Below are 26,649 nucleotides of genomic sequence, written 5' to 3' on the forward strand. Positions count from 1 at the left end.
ATTAATGGTCTATAGCGTTAAGGTTACATAACAATCCTTAAAAACATTTGTGTGTATACACTGCAATACTTTGGAGCTATCCGGATCTGTAAATGGTTTGTTTTTAGACCATTTAGGAACTTTTGATATAGTACTTTGAGGCTCTATTGCAGCGCATGTTACATACAAAGTCATCAATAATAAACAAGGTAGGCCTACATCTCTTAGGTCAAAACTTACTACTTGCTCAGAAAGGCCGCTCCTGGAAGGCTGCAATGCGGCAGTTTGTGTTAATGAAGTATAAAATGTCAAGAATATATTAAAATATCTAATTTTAATGAAAAAATATGTATATTTTCAACATTATTTCAACATTTTTCTCGAACACAACGACTTTATTCTCGAAGTATAATGAGTTTATTGTCGACATTTTATTTCAACTTTTTTCGGGTTTAATTTCGCATTATAATGACTTTAATCTCAAAACGGTTTTATATTTTTTTTATTGCTTGGCCCTAATACTCTTCCGTACTGACTTCTAGATTTAAACAAATAAATTACATTTACAATTACGGTCATGTGGTCTATTTTAAACGATAACGATATCAGGATAACCAACAAAATCTATTTTCTTGTGCAATATTTATTGACAATATGAACAAACAAATCCACGCGAAACTGCAACATAAAATGTTACCGACTGCAGTAAAACTGAACTCCAGCCACTGACCCCACTGCCATTATATGATTGGTTGAGGGTGCCTCAAGTGATCCAGGTTAGCCGTTATGCCTTTTTCCTATGGTAAGTATTACAGACCCTTCCATCTCCTATATGAGTATCCAGAGATACTCTTATCATAGAGATGGGAGGGTCTGTAATACTTCCAATTGGAGAACCCATAACGGCTATCAAAACCCATTGACATCCATTCAGCAAACTAGCATCCAGTCTCCTTTCCTGCGTTCCGCTGAAGCCAGGGTGTTAGCATTAGACGTTACGCCTGTTTGCCTAATAGCAGCCTTTCCTTTTAAAAGGGCTTTGGAGTATCTCTGTTCAAGTTCAAACCAGTGCGCAACGGTTTCCGGGAAACGGTGTGCAACATGGTTCAAGATACTTTGGTTGCAGCCAAAATCGCCTACTTCCATACTATATAGTAGGCGTAAATGAGCATGAATGCTATGTCCGAAACCTCAGTATGCAAAAAATAGTAGGCGAGAAATACCCGGATGGTCTACTACTTTCGCCGAGATTCGCGAGTGTGGACCGGATGGACAGTTTTTTGGACAAAAACATATTTTGCAGTATTAAACACGTATTTATACCGATTTCATCAGGCTCAGAAAATTCTTCAAAAAAAAACCCCCACAAGCCTTCTCAGCTGCCATAGTTGCTACTCTTGCGTCATCACAGGGTGTTCAACCGCACCACCGTTTCCATTTAAAAAACGTTTAGTAACAGATAGTTACTAGGTAACTTTAGTAACCGTTCTGCTGAACGCAGCCCTCAATAAAACCTGCTCCGGAGCAGGTTAGCCGTGTTGCCTGAGTTGCCATGGCGACAAAACCCGCTCAAAACCAATCCACTTTCTTGAGCCCCAAAACTCAGAGTATGCTCAACTAAATGCGAACTTACCTGGGTAAAAACCGAAACCTGCTTCGTGATCCAGGCCACAGGTGTCTGTGACATGAATAAACAAATGATGCACTTAAAAACCACGTTAGAGTAGCTTAATATCTGTGAATGAAACCTGCTTATGGCAGCTTAAACAGTCACAAATATTTGATGGTTCAGGCTCAGCTGAAGTCAACTGGTCAAGTAAAACAGCTTGTGTGACAAATGTGTGTGTGTCTACATCCATGTAGATTTAAACTACATACAGTAACGTTAAAGGGTAAATTAATCCCAAAATCTAATTTGTGTGATTTTTTTACTCACCCACATGACATTAAACATGTTTTGAGACCTGGAGCACAAATTAAGATATTTAGGTGACATATCTGTGAGTTAAAAAAATACATTTAAGCAATTGTAAAGGGCAAATATACATCTAAAACACAAACGTAAATAAACTGCTGAAAATAAGATCAATATGCTTCGTATTTAAATTTTATGAATTAAAACTATGCACAATATAAAACACGGTCAATTTAAGAACAAAGCAAGGTCAATGTTAATGTTAAATTAGCTTCACAATAATTAACAACATGTTTAATCGTACATGAAAGTCGGCTGAGACTGTTTTGCGGCCTGTGCGTGGTATTCTGTCCTGTGGGCTCATGGGATATAGAAGTATCTCAAGTAGGCCTATCTGTAGCTGAGTGCTTCAGAATTTGGGCGTAACCAAGCCATCCGGGATTTTCTCGCCTACTCTTTTATGAATACTGACGATTCGGACATACTCGGTTGAAGTATTGTTTTCTACTACTACATAGTACACTGTAAAAATGAAAGGTTCTTTGAGGAACCATTTGGGGTTCTTCACATTGCCACACAGGTGGAACCCTCAGGGGAAACTCAAGGCACCGCTTCACGAAGGACGGTTCTCTGAGGAACCCTCCAAGGCTTCTTGGGGATCCCTTTTATTAAAATGGTCTGGAACCATCTTGGGTGCTTCAAAGCACCATTTCACAGTTTATATTTGCTATTCACAATATTTTAATATGCAGAAATACTAAAAGCAAATACAAAGCAAACAGTTTATTGATAAACAACAACAATTTACATTGAATAAATATTCACAAAATAGTCAATATTGTACATTACAATTCTAAATTCATGAAATCAAATGTATAATTAATACTGTGTTGGTGTAATTTTAACTTTAAATATAAATACAGAAATATTTCAGGTACTTTGTACAAATGTACAATTGTAAAGAAGTCCAGCAAAAAAGTAGTCTCTCATAGCAAGGCCTACACCCATGGTAAAGTTGTAATTTGCCAAAAAGCAAATCCTTGCGAGCAAGAAAAAAAACAATGCTGTTCTCTCCAAATGGGTTTCCTGCTATTACCAGGTGGTGTGAGGATCCAAAGTCAAAATAATTTCTATAGTGCATTTCACAATTTTGTATTGCTAAAGTAGATATGTATTTATGGCAAAAAGAGAACAGGAGCTGCGGCTGTTGGCCTTAGGTGTCCTAGGCAGTGCAAGGATGAGCATCAGGGCGGGCTGGAGCTGGTTCTGTTGGCCTTGGGTGTCCCTGGGAATAAGACATGGATACAAAAAAGAGGGATTAAGATAACGTCTCAAAACATTACATTTAATCATTTAGCACATCACAAATTGGTTTACAAATGTAACAATAAACAAAATATTACAATGCCTGTTAGTCACTGCTTTGGTCTATGGTTAAGGAGTACAGCAGGCTATTTATATCAACAATCCACTTTATTCCGATTTTTTCATTGTCAGTGATAGGGTTGCACAGTGTTCAGGTAGCATCGCGATGCTAAAGCTTCAAAATACCGGTAGTATCGTCGTACCGTAGTTAATGTTGCATATGCGCATTAATATTTATTTGAGCATATATTACAGCATCGTGATACTACTTGGTATCGAGATACTTCAGCTGGTATAGTATCGTAAGACATGTTTATGGTACCGTGACAACCCTAGTCAGTGAGTGTTTTTACGTGTGCAAATATAACAAATAACATAACAATAAAAATATAATAAATATAATACTTACTTTTTTGTCTACTCAACTGGAAAATACTGAAAATTCTGAGGAAAAAGGATAAAAACAGAACTGAATATGATAAAAATATTTAATTACAGGCAATTTATGTAACATGGGTGGGGAAACCATTCAACACAAACAACAAGAAAAAAAGAGCTATACATTCACTAAAAGTGAACATAATAGCTAAAAGTGGCTAAAAGTCATTGTTTGTCATTTAACACCAATTTAACGTTAGCCCCACAAGCTTCATCATTAACTTATATTCGTTAGCATCTCGGCTAAAACAAGCGCTGTCTACACTGTATAAAATAAGTAAACGGTTTAAACAGCCAAAAACGGCCATACAATTAGACGTGTCAGAGTACACATTTGTATAAATAGTATATAGTTAATATATTTTAATTATTTATATATTTTTACTCTACTTACCTCCAATGGGACAGTCGAGAGGTTGTTGCCATCCGTTATTTTGAATTCCCGCCTGTGGCGCGAGAGGACACCGGTGAAAACTCGTACACCTCGTGTGTGCCAGTCAGATGTTTGATCGCAGACGGAACGGCGTATGACATCAAAGCACAGTGAGAGCTATTTGTGAACCGGATCGTGTACCGACACCCTGTATGCTTTAGAAATGCTATTCTAATGTCGTATGCGTTTTGTCATAAGGTGATCGGTCTGCGCAGAGCTGGAAAAAGTTAAACACACATATTACTAACGAAAGCGCCACATGCCTTGACGCTGCGACATTGGGCCAACAGCGCCACAGTACTGTGGAGGGCGAGACTGCACAATAAACACACAGAGCAGCTGCAGTTTGTTCGAATGGAAAACACAACAACATTACATTTTCAAAAGATTTCAGTGATTTAGGATCTTATGGAATGAATAGTTATTGAATGATAGTTTTGTCTCCAATTAATATAATATCAATATTAATAAATATAAAAGAATCAAAAGCTTGCTGAAATTTTTCAAAATAACATTTAGCCTTTTCTAATCATGTGCATGATTTTAAAATGTGTGTTCACATAGCAGGGACCACAAACCAAACTTTGGCCTATTCTTATAAAGCATCAAAATGATCAGTCTAAAAATCCCCATTTCATGCAGAATTTTGGGGGGTTCCTCTAGATACTGTCTTGTACAAGAGAGATTCTCCAGGAACCACTTACAAGTTTACAGATCTTACAAGAACCATTTTTTTAGAATGTGAGTTCCTTCAATAACCCGCAAAGCACTTTGAGGTCCCAGTGTAGTGAAAAAGTGACTCCAGAACTTCAAAACTGAATGAGGGGTTATTCAAGAATCTCCTAGGTTCCTGGAAGAACCACAAAGACTATAAATGGTTCCACCAATAAACCTATTATGAGAAAAGGAGCTTTGAAGCACTTAAAATAAGGTTTAAGGTTCTTTGAGTACACAACAGGATATTTGAGGCACCTTTTATTTTTACAGTGTAGGTAGGCGTATTCGGACGCAACATTAGGCAACGATATGGTCAAATTCTGCACAGAATCGATCACCGTGATCAGCGCAAGATACATGCCGGTTAGAAATGTGTCCCGAGTTACGTCCGCCTTGCTCTGATGTCATGCTGAGTCTGAAGTGTGCCAAAAAACTCGCAGCCGCGAGGTGGCCTGGCCAAAATCTGCAGGCAAGCGCAGTTGCTCCCCCCGACTGCATTGATGAAAAGCACAATGGGAAACGACTTGTTGACGACACAGCTTAAATGCTCATTGGGCGAGAATGTGAGCTCATATCTTTTTTCTTAAGTGTTCCATTAATAAGTCCATTAACTGAAGTAGTTTGCATTTTTTTGTGATTTATATGTGGAAAAACACACCTATATGAAATATATTGTCTTCATAACCACCTTTATGTAAAAGCTCGACCTGATTTTGCCAAGTGGTGATGTCCTCAGGGCAACATATTTTATTGACCTAAGGACAACATTTTTATAAATAAAACCTAAACCCACACCAAACCCCAACCCTAACCATAACTTACCCCTAAAATCAGAGGGAAATGATAAGTGAAAAACAATGGGCTAGAAGCACCTAAAACTGGTTGGAAGATTAAACTTAAAATAAACTGTAAACTTATTTCTGAAATCTGATTGGTTGATTTAAATGTTGTCCCAGGGTCAACATGATGTTGCCCTAAGGACATCAACCACTTGGCAAAAACAGGAGAGCCTATGTAAAAGCAGTGGCAATTCAATTGCATCGATTTCATCTGCGATAAAAAGCGATTTTTATTTATTTTTTATTAAATCATAACAAAAACATTACAAAACAATATGGGATTCAGTTGTACATCAATTTTAAAAGCGGCTCAGACAAAAAAATACATACATATAATACAAACCAAACAACAAAGAAGACAAAAAAGAAAGAAAAAATCACAATTTTCAATCCATCCATATTAATAAATACAAAACAAGAAATATAATTTATATTATCGAATAAGTCTAACAAAGTTCCATCTTTTTATTATTTGCTTTTGACAGCGTTTTTGAATACTGTCCCAAATAATTCTTAAATACTATAAACGGGGTGATTTAAAAAATTACATTTGGGAATAAAATTCTTAGCTAACAAAAGTAAGTTCTGCAAATAATTGCGTGTTTTAGTCCCGGTTTCTTTGTTTCTCCTATTCTCCTCAGCCATTTTGCTGGGTGTTTTGCCACCCAGGGGAGCGTGTCCCAGAGCGTGTCCCGTCATGTTCACATGGGAAAATGACGTCAATGCATACCCTCTATACGCACGTCCAAATCTCGCGAGAAATTGTCCGCCACCCAGGTATTTCTCACCTACTGTTTTGTGAATACTGACGATTCGGACATAGGCCTACTATTCGTTCTCCTACTGCTTTTTGCCTACTATATAGTAAGGAAGTATGCCATTTCGGATTCAGACACTCTATATTGGTACTCTCAGCAAAGAGTTTTTAAATGTGAAAAAAGGTGAGGTCTTCCATTATCGTGCTTTTGTTGTTGTATTGTAGCTGTGGTCATTGATTACAACTTGCAGTGGGGGATAGTGGCTTAATGCAATTTTTAAAAAGGTGCAAATAAAAAAGGCATTTAATGAGTAATTAAGCTGGACGTATATGAATAATAACACAAATATAATTATATATTGATGTTATAAATTAGTGTGATGATTTGGGGAAAAGCAGCAATTTTTATCAGTGTCAAAAACACAATCAGTGAAACAGAATGCTTAAGAGATGAGCTAAATTTGTTTCCATCAAAAATATTATATATATTATTTTATCGCTCTACAACTAAATAAAATTCAGCAGTTTTTCTTGTGGATATTGTTTACTTCCTACTAAGTGTTAATACAAAGATTTAAAATGATAGTTCACCCAAAATGAAAAATCTGTCATCATTTACCTTGTTGTCATTTCAAACCTTTATGACCTTCTTTCTTCCACAGAACACAAAAGATGATATTTTGAAGAAAGTTGGTAACCGAACAGCACTGGCCCCCATTCACTTCTATTGTATGGACACAAAAGCAATGCAAGTGAATAGGGGCCAGTTAACAACATTCTTCAAAATATCTTCTTCTGTGTTCTGTGGAAGAAAGAAATTTATAGAGGTTTGAAATGACAAGGGTGAATAAATGATGACAGAATTTTTATTTTTGGGTGAACTATCATTTTAATCAAATTTCTCCGTAAGTGCTTCGTCTGCAGTGAGCATTTACAGATAGACTGGAGCCAGCCAAGATATTTGGATAGTACTTGGCTTGCCAATCACATGGTCAGTGTACGGGCTGTGTGTGTCTTCTGATGCTGAAACTATAGACACAGTAGAACATATAGCAAAAAGGTATGCAGAAACTTAAGTTTTGGATGAGAACATGTAATTTGTAAAAAATATATTTTGCAGTCCATCAATGTATGTGTTGTCTGTATCTGCTTGTTAAGCCTGACGCACCACAGTTTCCGGGTAAAAACGCTCTATTAGATGACATAGGCAAACAACAAAAAATGTATAATATACACTCAAAAATGCGATCCTAACCTTTATCTCCATAACGAAACCCCAGATGTCCAGACAGCAGTTCACTTTAACAATTTATTAAAACATTTATTTTGGAGATTCCGTGATACTGTAGTGTACCTGTGAGTTTATAAAAGTTTTGTGTAAATGTGTGATATGAATAAAAAATGCTCACAAACATCTGTTTAATAGTATCCTCACAAATGGAAATGAATGAAGGCTTGGACCCGGAAACAGTATTTCTTACATCACATGCGGATTCACTGTGTTTGCAGTTCTATGCACATACGCAACTGTAGCTTGTTTTTGCCGGATCAAACACAGTACCCAAAAAGAATGTTTTATAACAACATTTGTTTTAAAGACAATTGTGGTTTACTGCCATAAACATATTGCTTTTAAGTGCACACAAAAACAAAAGAGCATGTATTGACTATTTGCGTCATACTCTGATTGGTGCTCCAGTCCCACAGCTCGGACCAGCATCTCTCCAGCATCCCAGGAGAGCCTCACCTAGTTAAGGAGGCTTATTAGATTTGCCTACAAGAGGAACTGAGAGTAGCTGAAGAGAAACGCAGCATATGGACATAGACTTGTGTCCTGCCTAATTACAGGCATTATCTCATTTACTATTGTATGGTACTGTTGTGCCATCTTCCATTTATTTAATTATGCTTTTCACATATTGGCATAGGGGCCATTTGGACAAAATTTCCACACTAAGGTGGGAGGGATTTACACTGTTTCAAAAATCTGCCTTTTCAGTAGTGTGGTGCCATTTGTCAAGCAATTAGCCACACTAATTACATTTTTGTACCTCTAATCAAACGAATATGCTAAAACATTCTTGCTGCTGCCAGTCCGATGTCTGTTCACATTTAACTTGATGGTTTAAAAGAGGCTCCTACTCCTGCCTCCCCTCTCCACTTAATCACCTCATTTGCATTTTATATTGGTAAATCAAATTAAGCACCAGTAGCTTTTAACTTGATTGACTGTGGCCAGGTCCACTCAGATGGGACTTTTTGCGGAAAATTAGACCAATTTTAATGCATGCAGCGCCTAGATCCCTGCATTCAGCAAATCACATTCACTCAGCTAATTAAAATGATTTTGCCCCCTTTATGTGTGTATTCTTGCATGTGCGCCTGCCAGGGGTTTGATAGATTTGCCCACCTGGTGTTGTCCATATTCTTTTCATGATTTTATAACAGAGAGTTTTCTTTTCATCTCCCCAAAGAGCAGGCCCATGCATCAAACGCAAAAAGAGAAATAATAAGTCATGGAACTCTAGTCGCTTGCTTTCACTCGATTCCTGTTGTTCTTCTCCTTTAGGGAATCAACAGGGAATGATCTGATCACTGTTGGGATTTTATATTCAGATTAAACAGAATATGTTAGAACATCAAGTCTTTGTTAAATAGAAAACAGATTTATGTTTTATAGACATTTTAAAATGTAAAAAGGGGTCTGGATGTAGGCTGTAATAAAAGGACAGGGAAGAGGAGAAAAAAGAGAGAGGGCTGGAAAAATGATGTGTTGTGGGAATAATCCTGGGCAGGCGCAATAGGTGCAGCACTCGGCGAGGCCTTGTGCTGCTGCCCGCGTGCTCCCCGGGATGTGACAGTCAGCTTAATTGCAGCTTTTAGGATCATTACTGCTAGAATGTGAATGTCAAAATGGACAAGGCTCTCAGCCCCTTTGACAAACAAGCGCCTTCCATTTTGCAGCATGAGCAACCAAAGATATGGAAAAAGAAAAACTAAAAGATAGAAAATTCAATAATGTTTCTTGCCTGAGCAATTAAGCTAAAAATGAATATTTTGTTCATACACACTCGAAAAAAAAACAGATGGGACAGATGGAAGTATTCGTTTTTATTGTGTTGAACACAACAGAAAACATTAAAATAGCCTAGGTGTTTAGGTTGCACCAAACGTAGTATGTTTGTGAATACTGTTCTACTGTATGTATGGTGGACTAAAGTGAATTTAAAAGAGCACTTTTCAATGCTTGATTCAGATTAAAAAAGCCAATTATTTTGTATCAAATTGGAATAAATTACTGACAATAATGATGTACAGAATCCCCCTCAATGCCTTAGCACAATTTGCTTGATTTTGTTATCTATTTTAATTAATTATCATGGCACATACACGTTTATTATTGTGTATTTCTTTATTTTCTTTAAAATAGTTTATTAAATTCAAATTTTAAAAATACTTTACATTTTACTAGTGCAATAATAGGATTTTTCTACAAAAAACGGTGTCTTTTGTATAGCAATTAATGTTTCAAAAATGAGCCAAATAAATAAATGAATACTGACTTTTTCTTATAAACATATTTACTATATTTTTATTTTATTTATTTGTATTTTTACATGTTTTTGTTTGTCTTTATTCTGTTTATGTACAAATGGCAGTGGGGCTGTGACTGTCACAATATCATATTTTCACTATGCAGTTATCATAGCCAAATGAATTCATGTTAATGATATCATCATTATAGCTATTGAAATTTAATTAAAAAATTATAGAGTGAATTCATTAAAAGCTGAGTCAAAGTTTGTAACCATTGTGGCTTCTGAGGTAAAAACTGGTACAAAACCACTGCCTACCTTGAAATTATGTTAAAGCGTCGCTAGGCCCTTTTTAGGTGGGCTTTAGCTGGTGGCCTTCCTACTCTAAAGACGAGATAGCCTCCTGGCACCGTAAGGGACACTGGGAAATGCTACTCCCTGGCTTGAGGGGGTGCGCTACAGAGACCACATCCTGCCGTAGGGAAGTAATATGTGGAAATACCTACATGGTCTCACCAGTGGGTACTATAGTAGTGCGGGGCCCCAACCAAGGGGTGCACAGAAGAGGTGGAAGTCCACCAAGGGAGTTCACAGGGTCACCAACATGGGAACCGAGGAGTGAGGAAACATCAGACAGGACGACCCAAGGTGGGAGTCACTACGTATGGAGCACCAGCTCATATACTGTATAGGGGTTCACCTCATGAGGGAAATAGTGGGCTTGGTATACCTTGGTAAACCCAGAAGAAGTGCTTAGTGGTGGATGGAATGCCTATGCTTCACCCCAGTGGGGGGAAGTAGGGAATCTGAAATAGCATACTGACCTACCTGGGAAGGGGGAGAAGGCGCTTCACAGGCGTATTACCTTACCTGTTGATACCGTGTAAGACAACAAGGTTGTAGAACCTCGCAAAAGTGGTGGGCGTAGCTAGGGCTGTGACGGTGGCAGTTTTTTTACCACCGCAGTTGAGAAATATATATTATTTATATAAATAGTATATACAGTATCTCACAGAAGTGAGTACACCCCTCACATTTTTGTAAATATTTTATTATATCTTTTCATTTGACAACACTGAAGAAATTAAACTTTACTACAATGTAAAGTAGTGAGTGTACAGCTTGTATAGCAGTGTAAATTTGCTGTCCCCTCAGAATAACTCAACACATAGCCATTAATGTCTAAACCGCTGGCAACAAAAGTGAGTACACCCCTAAGTGAAAATGTCCAAATTGGGCCCAATTAGCCATTTTCTCTCCACGGTGTCATGTGATTCTTTAGTGTTACAAGGTCTCAGGTGTGAATGTCACAGAGGAGGAGGCGTCGGGCGAGTTGCGACATCTGCAGTGAGCGAATACCACCCTGGCGATTGATTACGCCACGGCAGCAATGCTGTTTGAGCGGAGCAGCACGTACTTGCCCTGAATGAGGGGAAGGAACGTCTTGAGAGCAAGCCAACAACTCCAGGCAATTGATATGCCACTGCAGGCGGGGGCCCGTCCAACGACTTGACACTGCATGCCGGTTGCACACAGTATCCCAGCCTGGATGCGTCCATCGTTTCCCCCAGCTCGGAGAAAGGTGGCATCTGCCCAAGGGGCTAACATGCGACGGCAGTGGGGCGTGTTGGAGATACGCCTCGTGCCGGTGTGCTACACTCTCCAGGGAACCCGACTCTGAAGCCAGTGCTGCAAGGATGCCATATGCCCCAGGAGCCTCTGAAAGAGTTTGAGTGGGACCGCTGGTTTCCGCCTGAAGAGTCTCAGGCAGTGAAGCACTGACTGGGCGCGCTCGTTGGTAAGGGGCGCTGTCATGGTGACAGAGTCTAGTTCCATACCGAGAAAAGAGATGCTCTGCGCAGGGGAGAGCTTGCTCTTGTGCATGAGGTCCCTGTGCGTACACAACAGATCTCGCCAGTGCGCCAAGATGAGCCAGTCGTCGAGATAGTTGAGAATATGCATGCCCTACTACTTGAGGGGAGCGAGAGCAGCCTCTGCAACCTTGGTGAAGACATGGGGAGACAGGGCCAGACCGAAGGGCAGGACCTTGTACTGGTATGCTCGGCCCTCAAAGGCAAACCGAAGGAGCGGTTGGGACGAGCGAGAATCAAGACATGAAAGTATGCGTCCTTCAGGTCTATAGCCATGAACCAATCCTGATGCCGAATGGATGTCAGGATGCGCTTCTGCGTCAACGTTTTGAATGGGAGCCTGTGAAGGGCCTTGTTCAGAGTTCGATTCTGCTGAGTCGGTTCTGCTGACTTACCTGCCTGTGGTCTTCGCTGCATGATGCACCATCGAGTGGAGAGTGCTGAGGGCTGCGAGATCGGCATGATGCAACATTGAGGTGAGGCTGCACTCTGCTGTAAGAAACACCCAGGGAGAAAGGAAGCCCTTTTTGAGACAAGTTGGGCACCAGGCCCTGAAAAGGCCCGAGGCGGGACGGGGAAGGGACCGTCCCGGTTTGACTCAACAGAGGTGGAGTGGCTAGAGCCGTTCCCGATGTCCTGGGCCTCCCTGGGCTCTCCTCGTCAGGGCCGCTTCGTAGATCTCTTCCTGGGCATCTGCTGACGGGGGGATCGATACTCTCCGTACATGGGGGGGCTGCCTGAGGAGGGGGCGCCTCAGCCGGGAAAGGTGTCGCGGAGGGCCGGGACTTCTGGGGAGCAGATGCCAGCCAGAACCTCAACGGCCTGAAGGAGGCCGGGTCGCGGTGAGACAGGATGTGTTTAATCGCCTCCGTCTGCTTCTTCACCACTGAGAACTGCTGGGAGAAGTCGTCGACGGTATCCCCAAACATCCCCCCTTGCGAGATGGCCGCATCGAGAAAGCGTACCATCTCGGCGTCTCGCATCTGCACAAGGTTCAGCCAGAGGTGCCTCTCCTGGACCACCAGAGTGGACAGCATACGACCCAGTGCGCGCGCCGGCACCTTAGTCACCTGGAGAGCAAAGTCGGTGGCGTTGCGAAGTTCCTGCGTAATGGCTGGGTCGTGTCTTCTCTCATCAAGTTGTTTCAGCGCCTTGGCCTGGTGGACCTGCAGGATGGCCATGGCATGGAGTGCGGAGGCGGCTTGACCCGCAGCAGCATAAGCCTTCCACACTAGTGCAGAAGAAAACTTACACGCTTTGGAGCCTTGGTCGACCCCTCCAAGTGGTGGCGGTCCGCGGGGATGGCACCGGTGGATTAACGTCCATTGGCGTCTCCATATCACCAATGCCGCTGCTCTGCGTTGTAGGTCCAGCAGGAAATCTTCTCAAAGATGAGACACTCAGCATAAATAAACATGCCTCGCTGGTTCCGAAGAACAAAAGGTGAATGAATGGGCACGCCATCTTCATTTTATACCCGTATGTATGGGGCGGAGACTGGCATGCCATGCCATTCACATAGTTGATTGGCCTTTTAAAAGTACAAACCCCTCAAGATCAAACCCCATTCTGTCTCGACACAACATCGAGAGACTGACAGAAAGGGAACCTAGAATCGCCCCTGGTGATAGTTCACCCAAAAATAAAGATTCTGTCATGATTTTCTCACCCTCTTGTCATTTCAAACCCGTATGACTTTCTTGCTTCTGCAGAATATAATATAATTTTATAATATTTTATAACAATATAATATATTTTGAAGAAAGTTGGTAACTGAACAGCATCGGCACCCATTTATTTCTATTGTATGGACACAAACCCAGTGCAAGTGAATGGGTGCCGGTTACCGACATTCTCCAAAATATCTTCTTTTGTGTTCGGAAGAAAGTAAGTAATACAGGTTTGAAACGTAAAGATGGTGAGTAAATGATAACATAATTAAAATTTTTGGGTGAACTATTACTTTAATACTACACATGTAATAATCACAGTTATTAATATCCTGATTATTGTCAATACCCCTAAATGGCACAATGAAATTTAATTTGTTCAACAGAATATTTCATAAACTCATAAAGGCACGCATCCCATAGAATGACGAGAAAAAAGAAATTATCTGCTTATATGATTGCTTTCCAGCGTAGAATTCTTTTTTGAGTTCATGCGAAATAATTTATTTGGGAATTTTCTCAACAAATACTGTTGAACAAATGGGATGAGTGATGAAAGTCTCTGCTGCTCATCAGAGAGCCTGCTGCCCTCCACCCATCACATAAACGGAAGAGGACAGGAATCAGTGTCTCTGGCTAATATGCATAATCGCCGAGGTGCTTATTCAGTGGCTTTCAGTCAAGCTTGTTTTAGTTTTTTACTGCATGTTTGCAAAGTGTTTTGATAGCAAATGTGACCGAAAACTCAGCGTTTAGCGATGACAAAGGTCACAGCTCTTTAGATTTATACACGCTGGAGAGCAAAGAGGCCAAGTGTGTTTTCATATTGTGTTGTATGAGAGCAGCCATGATAGTCATACACAAACCGAAGATGAATGCGGGGCAAGCTTTGTTTGTTGTGTTTGTATTTGTGTAATATGAAACTATACAGGTATTTAATATTATCTTAATAGGACTAGGTGTTATAATCCCACTATTTCAGCACAGTTGAATTGCCCAATAGGACATTTCCCATGCCTTATGCATGAGAGGGGGAATCATTAACCATTTATTTTCAAGTTCTATATGGCATCGTGAAGCGCCTTTATTTTTAAGAGTGTAGAAGCCCACACTTTCCAATTCCTTGAACATTTTTTTGTCAGATTTCGGAAATATACTGCTCCCTAGGAACTAGCCTTTGAAAATGTGGGCTTAATCTTCCTTAATGCACTATCAGAGAAGTGAACTGCTCAATTCCCCAAGCTGGGATTCCACAATAGTCCAGTGATTCAGCGGCAGTGTGCAGCTGACGGGGTGTAGGTTAAAAGGAAGTGTCTTATGGTTCAGTCTAAATGGTCCACATGTAGAGCTGTTTGCAACGTTAAGTTGCCCTTTGTGTGGGCGTCTTCAAAGCAAATAAATAACATCCCATATTTTGCAGCATGGCAACACGTCGCGCAGGGAATGTGCAGGTGAATCATTTGCATGCGAGATGCCCGTCCGACGCAGTCGTTAATCTCTTTCATGTGCACTCGTAAAAGTGCCAGCGTGATGGAGTCAAGGCAAAGTGGCTTATTGGTGGACAGGTTAAATATTAAGGCACCCATGGCATGCCTGCGTTCTCACATAGGACCTTGAATCGGGCCTTCGTGCAGATTTTTTTTCTCTCAATGGTAGTACATCATGTCATTAGTGCCTTAATTAGTTGTGATATCTTTCTATCGAAACGTGTTGAATGCGTAGCTCTAAATTGCTCACATTTCCTGGACACATATGAATTACGGGTGTCTCAGAATAGTTTTACCTGCAAAGGTTTGAGTTTCTGTCTGAATTAACCCCCCACCGTGAGCTTGTGTTAAGGTCGACGCTTCATTATGGTCGTGTGCACCAGCAGGCTATCAAGTCACTTCGAAAGCATTGTCATTGGTAAACAGTCATGACTCTGTTTATCTATCTTAAAACAGTCACATCATCTGGGATTGAACCTTGTCTCTGTTGCCTAACAAAAATATTGATGGGATGATTATTTATGATTTATATGGATCCATCCAGGAAGATGAGGGGTTGTATTCTGTTATTGAGTCAAATTATCTGTATCATCGGACAATTATCCTTCATTGAATGTCTCTGTGTAGCCCAATATTTTTGGTCTTCCTACACGGAGTGTGGGCATTAAATTCAAGATGAACAGTCAATGGGGTTAATTGAGGAAATAGTCGGCCATGTTAGGTTGGATGTTGTGCCTGCAATCTCCAACATAATGCTGGTTTGTAAAACCCCTTGCACTCTTACAACCTGAACGGCCTCATAGAAATATTTCTCCTGAAGATAAATTATGGGCTGGGTCAAGCCTCTCACATCTGATCTCAAAAGTCTTCTCAGCCTCCCACTTCTCTTATTCTTATAACAGTATTGGACATGTACAGTTTGTCCACAAAATCACATATATGTATAAGATTTATAAGAAATCGTGGGTGATTATGCTATCTAAAATGATTGTATTTGTTTAATCATAATATGAAGCTGTGATGAAAGTGAAACATTACATTATTTACAGGATTTGAGCTTTATGTCCGGTTGTCTTCTGTGAGAAGGACAGGAGAAATGATGCATCGTTGTTTATTGTTCCCATGTTTATGACAGCAAAAGCCATCAAATTTTATATTAAGTATTTTAATTAGTGGACTTAAAAGAAAGACAACAATGCTGCTTTTGTAAAGGAAGTGAGTCATTAAATATACATCGCGTCTGTATATAAATTATGCTCTCGCTGAAAAGACTGCAAGGTTAGAAGACACCATTATTTCAGTTATAAAACGGCACCCTCAATGCGGTCACACAGTACGCACCTACACAAGACAATGCCTGTCCTGAATCATATTCTGATAATTCTCAAGCGGTTGAAACAGGATCGCAATTGACGGAATCTATAGAACAGAAGCTATTGGACAGTACATGAGGAGATAAGACTGATTGTGTGTTTTCCGACATCCTCACCTGTGAGGCCCCTGTCTTCTATTGAGAGACCTTTTCTTCCTCTTGGGGCCTCCTGATCTTTATAAGCATAATAATCTGACTCAAATTGGCTGTGAGGGAAAAACGGGAGACTATTGAGTCTCAAAGCATTAGTGCATGGCTGTCCCAGTCGACTGCTTCCATGAACAAATGATTAAGGTGTACTCTTTATACATTTTTTATAAGTGCTATCTCTCCTGGATATCAGCCAAGCAGGTCCAAGTAGAATTGGGTCTTTCCACCGCTTTTAAAACAGACGTTATATAGTCGACTTATAGTCCTCCAATTACTCATGTGATTTTTTTTAAAAGCCATCCCATTGGATTTCTATGGAAGCGTAGTGTTTTGTCTCCAGTTAAAGAGACTGACACCGGAGCAACGTGACTCTTGTCATTGTGGGCTTTATCGGTGATCTTTCTCTGGATCTGAAGGGCTTTGCCCTGCCACCTGTTCAGGCCTTCCACATCTCCTAGGCTGCTTATCATGATTTCTCATCAAAACTGCTTCTAATCATGAGATTTATTGGCGTTTAACTATTATGAGAAATGAGAAGTTATTTGCTTTTATATATTCAAGTGGGGTTTTTCATCTTAACAAAAAGTAGAAATGAAGTAAAGAGATTTTTGAGGAATGTTCATGCTGTCTGGAGGATCATTGATAATTCTTTTTTTGTTTGTTTTTTGAAGTGGTGAAAATAAATCTATTGCATTATGATGGTTGTTATTTTAAATGGGGTTTTTAAAGGGGACGTTAGGTAAAACATTTTTAAGCATGTCTACCATTTAAAATAACAAACTACCATTGCATGTCCTTAACCTAAGCAACTAAAAGAAAAGTTCTAAAATTTAAAATCAACAGGGATTTATCTTTTATTTGAAAATGGCTTTGTAATATCACGCTTTTGTGGTTATAAAACCTAACAAAACATATAGCAGTCATTTAGTCCGATAGTTGACGCAGAAGTGAGTCAGGTGTTTTTTTACAGCTATTTGCTGTTTTAGTTGATGCCCGGAGAGGATTTGTGTTGCCTTGGTTTCCAAGATAGTATCATAGTGAGGCTTGTGGGCTGTTTAATACATGTCGTAAGCTAACCAGTCACACACCTCAATGAGCCCTTGAGTTGCCATGACAAGAATTACATGTGAATTTATATAAGGTTATAGCAGGGATCTCGTTACGGATAAGATCCTCTGCACTAAACTAATGTGGAAATTGCGTGATATAAAATTATACATAAAACAATAACAATTATACATAGGTTAATATGAAATTAATTGGTGAAATGTATTATTGATTCATGTTGTTTGAAAATATATTGGAGTTACCAGTGCTTTTGCTTTTACATGTTTGATTTTTAAAAATAATTCTAATTTCTTAGACACAATTGTATAATTACTCGAAAAACAGTTTATAATTATTGAGACAGCAGTATGTAATCAAAACAAGACTCAGAAAAATGTTTGCCATGCACAATACCAACACCATTCAAAAATATTATTGTCACTGCAAAATCATCCTGACAATCCAAAAACAAAATTTGTTAGTTTGTTGTAAAAGTATATAAGCCTGTTTTGTACTAACTGTAAAATTTGGAACTTCACTTGAAATAAACTTGCATTGCATTTAAAATTACGCTCCACAGAAATGTCTTTCTTATATAGCCTTCTCAAATATGTTATGACTTAAAATAGTAGTCCATATACTTCAAAACAATTAATACTTGTTTCAATCAATAAACAATATACAGTATAATAAATATCTGCCTACATCTATGAACACTCTACTGTATTTTGTCTACTGTATTTTGTTGTGTCTCCAGTACAAACCAGCTTCCTAAACTGTTGTGTGCCATAATCCTGCCTCAAGTTTGACATGTCTTGGGCAGTACTGTGGATGTAATAATAAAATGATGATAATATAATGACAAAATCAACTGACTTTTACATTACTGTGTAACTTATTTTTAGACCTGTAAACATTAATGCTTTTTGTTCACATTAAATATAAAACCCCTCTGCTGATCAGTGTTACAAACTGAACGTGTCTTTGCTGTGCAGGCTTCATATTTAGGAAGGTGAAAAGCAGAGAAGTTGCTTGTTTACGCTTTCCCTAATTTTTTATTAGGTTATGAGATTTTAGTTTCCATATAGTATGCCATCTGACTTGCTACTAGATTTTGGTTATAATAAAACTCGATGAGCTCCGACAAACTTTGAGCTTCTTGTAGAAGACAAACCAAATTTCTCACCCTCAAGTCCAACTCCATATGTCAGTGTTACTTTGCGCCATCATATTCCCAATGAGGATGTTTTGGTGAATTCTGCAAATGAATGAAAGATCTGCCCAGGGGGCTGTTGTGAAGAGACCCGAGCATTTGTGGAGACGAAAAGTTGGAGTGTGCTTTTTTCAGCCCTGAGCGTGATTCCCTGTGGATCTTTAAAGCTCAGCTCACAGTACAACATAGCTCTTAGCATTCTTTTTTCACACGTGCTATGCTGACAAGTAACACTTGGAGTGTCCTCTTCATCGACACATTCCAAAGAGGCTCAGGCTTAGCCAGCGCCTCTCTCTCTAGATCTGCTGACAGAGGCTGAAAGCCTCCAGAAGAGCCCATGTTCCTGACACATCTTGTTCCTCCAAGACCTGGAACAGAAACTTGGTTGCTGTCGAATGCAATCCTATAGCGCATATAACCTTTGAGGAATTTAAGAATATTTATTTATACCGTACACAGTGTCTACTATCCGATATGTACAGAAAGAAAAATGCATTACATTTTCCATCTATTCTGGTGTTTTACTCATGTTTAAATAACTATTGCCAATAAGGACATGCTCCTTGGTCAAACACTGATAAGAGATTTCATACATTAAATTATTTTAAAATGTTCTATAACAGCTAATGTACGTCTTTCCAATTTTTTCAGTAAATGTTAATATTCTTCCTAAAATACAGATCTACAGTAAAGTTCCGTAAACCATCTGGCATTGGTTGCCACCGCTGAACAGTTGTAGGCTGAGCTCACCAGCCTCCCTGGTGTTGTGACTCTGTGGTCAGGCTTTGGACCTCAGGGAGGGATTGCTTGCCCGGTTCACAATGCAATCGGGTCTCATCCAGGAGACTGTGATTGTTCGATGGAGCCTCCTCCAGGTACAGTGCTGCTTTTGTTCCAGTAAGTCAGCAAACTGAATGCAGTCCGGGAGACTCGACCAGCTTTGGGAACTATTCTATCAGGAAGCTTTGTGCTACCCAACGGCCCTCTTCTACCAGTAGAGGACCAGAGAATAAAGCTGACATTTTAAACAGAGAACTCCTACAACAAAGAAATTTGGTGTCACTTCATAAGAGGCACAACAAATCACCTAAACAGAAAAGCATCACCAATTTCCCAATCATTTGTTGCTAAACCATTTCCAGGATTTTTTGTATTTCCTGCATGGGTTGTTCTTCAATGAGATTACTTCTGACTCACTAACGTGTGATTTCTATGTAATCTCAATGTGTTTGCATTAAGCCACAAGTCCAACTGAATGAGCCTTGTTGTTATAGGAGTTCTGCTGTAAAAGACATGCTGTTCTTTCATTCATAACAAACAGTAACATGGAAGAATTTAGTAAATAATCATAAAACATCTATTTGAAACGTTTACTAAACAGCCTTTAAGCCTTGTGTTTTTAAAAAGCTATGTATATGATTTTGTTATATGGTATTTTTACGGTTTTGTGACAGCAAATAAATTAAACAATTAAGCTATTGAATGGGAAAGCGATTTTTCTGGTTTTAAAAGATACAGCTGTGATTCAAATGATTTGTTGTACCAGAAAATTCAATCTAATTTTACTGTAGTGTACATGGATTTGAATCGTGCCACTATCAGCCACTATTGTAAAAAACATTTTTTAATTGTTCAACAGAACAGGTTTTTGTATTAAGAAATAAATATACAGTATGTATATTGACATTAGTAAACTAGTACTGTACATCCTAGGTAAATTGACAAATTTTGCATACTTCCTAATGTGATGTTTCTGTAGTCTTTGCCTTTTTTGTTTTAAAACCTCAGATTTTAAAAGAAGAGTACGGCACTGTAGCAAACCCACTTGTTTTACCATTACCTTAGATTATTTTTACTTTACAATATGCACAGTAATGTAAGACAGTAATGTCTAAATAATCTCAATTGGCTGCAATTGTTTTCTTAAAAGAAGCATGCAGGCACAGTGAAATTGTAAAGTGTCTGGCATTGGCAAGGTCATTGCACCATTGGTGTAACTACTATTTATGACAACCCTGATATGATTCCCTGAAAGTTGGGAGTTTTTGTTTAGTGTAATGTTATATCACAACTGCTTGCACTTTAGAGTGCTCAGTTTATTCTGTATAATAATAACATGGTTATTCCCTAATTCTGTAGGCCAGCTATGATGATCAATTGTTACACTCAGTACTGAAATACACAATAAACTAAGATTAAAGTTTATATTGATATTTTGTTGTATGAAAAGTTAATGTATTGTGCTTACCCATGTTATTGGATCAAGTTGTGATTGTTTTTCTCTTGTCTTACCTTTAATGGTGATACAATAATAGCTACACAAAAGTGTGATGTGAAAAAAGTGTAGGTTATCAATGATTCATTTTTTTAAAACCTCGTGTCCCGCTGTTTAGTTACAGTACACGTCAGATTTTATTGATCAAATTTTCCTAAAGATAACTCTACATATGACGTTGTTCGTCGACATCATTCATCCGGAGTCGACAATATTCTTTTCCTCTTTTTTACTTCAGCAAGTAAAAGTACACAAAAGTGGCATGTCTCGACAATAAATAATAAAATATTTTGTGGTACAGGAACAAAAAGAAGCCTCCAGAGCTAATCAGTCATATTAACTTAAACCTATACACATCTTTGGGAAAGAAAACGTTCTTGGACGGACACGAACACATGAAATTCCCACACAGCTTGTGGCAAAAGAGAGGTATACCTTGTTGCAATGCTTTAGTACTTGGACTTGAAAAGAGACCATATTACAAAACTCTCTAATCGCAGTAGACCTCGGCGGCCATAACCTCTTTAAAACGTCTTATTTGTGAACTATAGTCCATTTCGATCTATTTAATAGAAACAGAATAAACAGCCATGGGTTCTTTATAGGCTACTCACGTTGCGCACAAAAGTAGGTATATGAATGTATATTAGACTACGTTCGTTTGCGTCTTAAATCCGTAGAGGTCCATTGATTTGTCATAAAAAGTGGGAAAAGATATGAAGGGGTATTTGGCAAAAGTGTAGCCAACAAGGTCCATTCGGCCGCGGAGCACTGCAATGGTCATGTGAATGCGTGCACCGTCTGTGTCCACTTTCGCTGAAGTTTGCAACTTCTCATCAACGATAATGTACTTCTGAAAGGTCTTTTCGCGACACTCGTTGGACTTTCTCGGTACAGCTGAGTGTGTTTAAATCCCACGATTGTCATCACAGTGTATAAATACAACCAAGGGATGTTTCGATATAGAGGCCTCGTGCAGTTGGAGGATGGGTTTTATTCAGGCGTGGCCCTATATGAAACAGGGATGGAAGAAACTTCACGATCGACCCCCTCTCTGAGATTGGTTCCCCGACGCATTCTTTGCTAAATTTCTGGTGCAGGAGATAATCCGTTCGCCTAGGCCTCTATAGGACTCGCTACCATACTGTTTGGTGTATCTGGCAGTTGCGAGGACATCGAGGCGACCTCGCTTCCTGTCGAGTTTGAGCCAGGACCTCCTTCAGAAAAATTAACCTAAAACACGCAAAAATGTGTTGTCATTATTATTGTTGTTATTATTATTATTAGTAGTAACATTCTTATTATTTTTAATTATAGTATTAGTTGTTGTGTTGATGCTGTTGGCATTGTGGTGGTTGTAACCTATCGTTACGCACAGTTTTGCGCACTCACCAGTTGCTGGAAAGCAGGCTGGTCGATGTCACTCTGCAGTGCGAAGTCACTCAGGACTTTCCAAGGCGGTTGGTAACTCTGCACCTCCACTTGGTTTGCCTGCAAACCACCGTCGTGTCTCTCTGGACTGGTTGCCACCATTGGAGTTCCTGTCATCCCCTGGATGTTCTGTAGACGGCCACGAATTTATTGGTTGTCAATAAACGGAAATGAATTCCATATAAATATAAACTTTGTTTTTAATCAAACGAAAATGCCAAATGCACACTAAATATAACTGCAGAGAGTTGTGTATGTCTATGCGTAAGCGCGTAAAGTCTAACGTTGGTTTGTTAGAAGGAAGTTGCCTAAATATTTAGCAAATTGTTTTTGTTTCATTGACCAAAGAAACGCCAGCCTTACCGTTTTGTCGTTGGGTTGCTGCTGCTGAAGTTGTTTCATTAGTATACTCCTCTTTTTGTCCTTGCAGCGCTTGTTTTGAAACCAAACCCTGATGACTCTCGGGCTGAGACCCGTCATTTCAACGAGTTGCTCTTTCATAAGGGCATCGGGTCGAGGGTTGGCATTGTAACAAGTCCTCAATGTATGGAGTTGTTTTTCGTTAAGTACTGTCCGGACGCGGGTTGTTTTCTCGGGTTGCTTGTGCACATGCGGTCGGAGCGCAGGCTGACGTGCCGAAATGGGCTCTGCTGCGTGATAAACGAAATAGAAAAAAATAATTGTCAAATACAAGAAGCTTCTGTTACAACTGGAAGTGTTACGACTTAGATTCTAGGCTATGATAATCGATTAAATGTATATGGATAACTCAGGGCTACTGTGCTAAGGCCCAGATTCAGTTGATGTATCTTATATGGAGCGATGATGACGATAATAATAATAATTATAGCCTAATCATAAATATTATAATAATTATAATTTACATAAAAATAAATACAATGGTAAAACGTAATGTTTGTGTTTGGACTGAAATATTTTTTAACGCAAGGGTTTTATATATCTCTTCATATACAAGTATTTACTATGCTTCTTATTTGCCCGAGGTTAAGAGAAAATCGCTCAAAATGTGTCCTTTATACATTTCGTAAAATCTGTTCATCCCCATATGTAATTAATAATTTAATAAACTTAACATGCAGCCACTGGAGCAATACTTTCTAGTCATTATGTTCCAGCTTGATGCAGTAAATTTGGAGGGTGAGTGTGACCCGGTGCGTCACGCAGATAGGTTTACGGCGCTTAATTAAACCAATCTGTGAATACCTCTAAATTTTAAATAATCAGGTTCGTTCGGTGTACTGTCATGCAATTATTTTGAAACAGCTTGTTATTAATAAGTCTACATTAATTAACAACACATTTTGTGTTGGTTACATATTCCATAGAGTTTGTCATGAAAAATCCTGCATGCCACAAAATACAGAATTGATGTAATAAACGACGATTTCAGTTGAATTCACTATATTCACTACACGTTTTTTTAAGTTGACCACTCAAAACTTTTCAAAATGTGGTTTTTAAAATGTGGAGTATCCAAAGCATGCGCATGAATATAACGCTGACATATCCGTTTAATGCTTTCACTTGTGCTTAAGGAATCTGGAAAATACTTAAACCTCAATCACAAAACACATTACATATTTGTCTAACAATATTACATTTTAAGATGTCTTTTTTATTGCATTTACATACAAATGAATATCGTGCTTATTTCAATCAACAAGCTGACATAGTAGCGTGGTTGCCTTAAGCGGGAGAGACTATCCATTCCATGCATGAATAGCTGAATTTAATAATAGTCAAACAAGAGGAATAAAAAGAGTAATACGGTCAAACTAAACTTGCGGTTAACATTATTATTTAAGGGTGTTAATCATCCAAGTCTAAATATCACAACAACAGTGGGCTATAACAGTAGGTTGGTGGCATTGACTCATTTGTTCGTATTATAAATACTCAAAGACAGATAATGTTCAAGTCTTGAGCAAACAGCGCTTTGTAACTTGTAGGAGAATGCTTCTCATACCTGCCATTTGTAAAGGTCTCGCCGGATGTAATGGGCTTAATGGGTCACCAGCACCCATTGTTGCCCGCTCCACTACGTCGTGGTCGGCCCTGCAGAAGAGTCCATCTTCCCGCAGAGCGAATTCATCTCCTGGGATGAGCTGCCGACTACACGCCACACATCTAAAACACTCAATATGATAAACCTTCGAGCGTGCTCTCATCACAAAGTCATTCTTGCTGAAACCGATGTTGCACTTAGCACATTTAATGCCGTATAACCTGTAAATGAAAAAAAATAGTATTATAATGTGTCACATTTTATAATATAATAAATACAATAGCTAACAAAAATGATAACGGACACTCGATATAATTACATATTTTGTAATGATTATAGTATTGGTAACAGAAATAAAATGTTCATAACTGCGATAAAAAACACAAATCCCCAAGTTTAAAACGGATTTATAATAGACAACCCACAATACAGTCACTTAAAATTTTGTTTAGAACTTTGTTTACTTTGTTATTATTACTGGGCCTACAGTGTTAATATTATACAACAACAAAAAACAACATAATAATAATTATAATGACATAAACAATAATAAAATGATAATCATAATAATAATAATAGGCTAATTATTATTATTATTATCATCATCATAATCTGTGGACATGTTTTAAACAGTGATGTTTATTTCTCACATAAAACGGTCGCATAAAACAATGTTATATTCGGGGTTGTCAATACACTATTTGAATAGTGCAATTCAATTTCGTATTGTACGTTACAATGGCCTATACACGAATAAAGCTCCCCAAAAAGTGTGGTGTAATTGTACTGCTGACTCATTTAAGAAAAGAGATTAGCATATAGGTGCTGTCTAGTAAAAAAAAGAATGACAGCATAGCACGAATGAATAATGAGAGGTTACTGTCATTCAGATCAATACACTCGAAAACTAAAACATGACCTAGTTTGATCTGCATTACCTTATGTAGTCCCGTTTACAGTAAGTTTTTCCATCTCGGACAAAACACGTACAGGACTCGTCTAGATACTGATTACATTCTGCACATTTCAAACACGCCGCATGCCACTCCAGGTCCGGGGACACCCGCAAAATATACTGGTCATGAATTTGATTCCCACAGCCGACACACAGTGAGATTAGACGCTTTTCTGAGAGCGAAAGAGAAAGCACAGAATTTAGGTTAACACTTTTTAACTGTTAAATAGAAATTTAACACTAGTCTATGTAGCCTACCATGTAATACCCTTTAATCTGTCAGCCTCATACTGCAGCAACACGTATAACATTTAAGACACTGTAACCTTAAAAAGGGAAAAAGGGATGTTGCTAAAGTTTGACATGTTTGGCGGAATTTGTCAGATACTTTCGTGATAATAACTAATAATAATAATAGTTCAATAATCAAATTATAAAGGAAACATGACTATGTTATTTGTATATAGATTATGAAATCGTTATAGGCTCTTTCTGTAGTGATTTATCGTGAGGAGGAGTGGTCTTAGCCCCCATAACACCGGTTTACGCATACGATAATTTTGATCGGTTAAAACTTTTTACTTTAAAAATCCCGAAACGAAATATTAAATTCAAACAGTGTTCGCACACAGACATTGTTCAACCAAGCCAACTAATTTAGCAGTAAGACACACATATAGACATTGCAGCTTAACTTACTTTTTGGTGGATCCCCCATGTCTCCCATGTCAAGAAAGTAAGGCGGTGTTAGGTCCACTTTAAAAACGGAGAGAAGGCCCTTAGTGTCCGTGTTTTGATCAGTGAAGGTGGGAAAGTGGACGAGGGTTCGAGGTGTTGCAGGACTTCCCGGAATCGAGATGCTTGCGATTAGAGTTAGGGGTGTGTGTTGCGCTCCCGTGCTTGGTCACTGTATTGATGGGCCACTCTTGTCCTTATCTCTCTCCCTCTCTCAAACTCCGTCGGCTTCAGCTCCTCTCTCTCTCTATTGGTCTGACGTAGGACACTCATACGTCACTTTTTTGAGAAGCTGATTGGTTATGGAAAGACGACCAGCTGTTCGGAGCCTAGGCCGATGAGTTGTGTTGCATTTACTTTACTTTACTCATTCACACATTTAAAAAAAATATTTGAGCAATTGAAATAAAAGACTACATCCTAAGCATGTAGGCTACA

At 38.9% G+C, this 26,649-nt stretch overlaps 1 protein-coding gene and 1 long non-coding RNA gene across 3 annotated transcripts; both read right to left on the minus strand.

The window, feature by feature from the left end:
- Nucleotides 1-2,842: 2,842 nt before the first annotated feature.
- Nucleotides 2,843-4,236, minus strand: LOC130549195 (uncharacterized). The gene is made up of 3 exons (XR_008962147.1): nucleotides 4,092-4,236; nucleotides 3,669-3,703; nucleotides 2,843-3,179 (listed from the first exon to the last, which is right to left on the minus strand). It is a non-coding gene; the product is annotated as an uncharacterized LOC130549195 (long non-coding RNA).
- A 16,551-nt stretch (nucleotides 4,237-20,787) lies between these two features.
- Nucleotides 20,788-26,428, minus strand: isl1a (ISL LIM homeobox 1a). 2 transcript variants are annotated; one of them, XM_057362287.1, is made up of 6 exons: nucleotides 26,176-26,428; nucleotides 25,460-25,649; nucleotides 24,483-24,742; nucleotides 22,859-23,142; nucleotides 22,457-22,624; nucleotides 20,788-22,297 (listed from the first exon to the last, which is right to left on the minus strand). In XM_057362287.1, the coding sequence occupies exons 1-6, from the start codon at nucleotides 26,201-26,203 to the stop codon at nucleotides 22,181-22,183; spliced, it is 1,047 nt and encodes a 348-aa protein (XP_057218270.1). In that variant the 5' UTR covers nucleotides 26,204-26,428; the 3' UTR covers nucleotides 20,788-22,180. The 2 variants fall into 2 exon arrangements, with proteins under 2 accessions (XP_057218270.1, XP_057218262.1); XM_057362279.1 differs by having other exon boundaries at nucleotides 22,859-23,145.
- Between the last annotated feature and the right edge of the window lie 221 nt (nucleotides 26,429-26,649).

The sequence above is a fragment of the Triplophysa rosa genome, linkage group LG2 (assembly GCF_024868665.1).
Source record: "Triplophysa rosa linkage group LG2, Trosa_1v2, whole genome shotgun sequence".
NCBI lineage: Eukaryota > Metazoa > Chordata > Actinopteri > Cypriniformes > Nemacheilidae > Triplophysa > Triplophysa rosa.

Coding starts and splice junctions, on each gene's coding strand:
- isl1a (XM_057362279.1), bottom strand. CDS start 26,203: ATGGGAGACATGGGGGATCCACCAAAAA. Junction 24,743..25,459: donor TGTAAACGGGACTACATAAG/GTAATGCAGATC, acceptor TTTCATTTACAG/GTTATACGGCATTAAATGTG. Junction 22,298..22,456: donor AGCCTGCTTTCCAGCAACTG/GTGAGTGCGCAA, acceptor TGCGTGTTTTAG/GTTAATTTTTCTGAAGGAGG.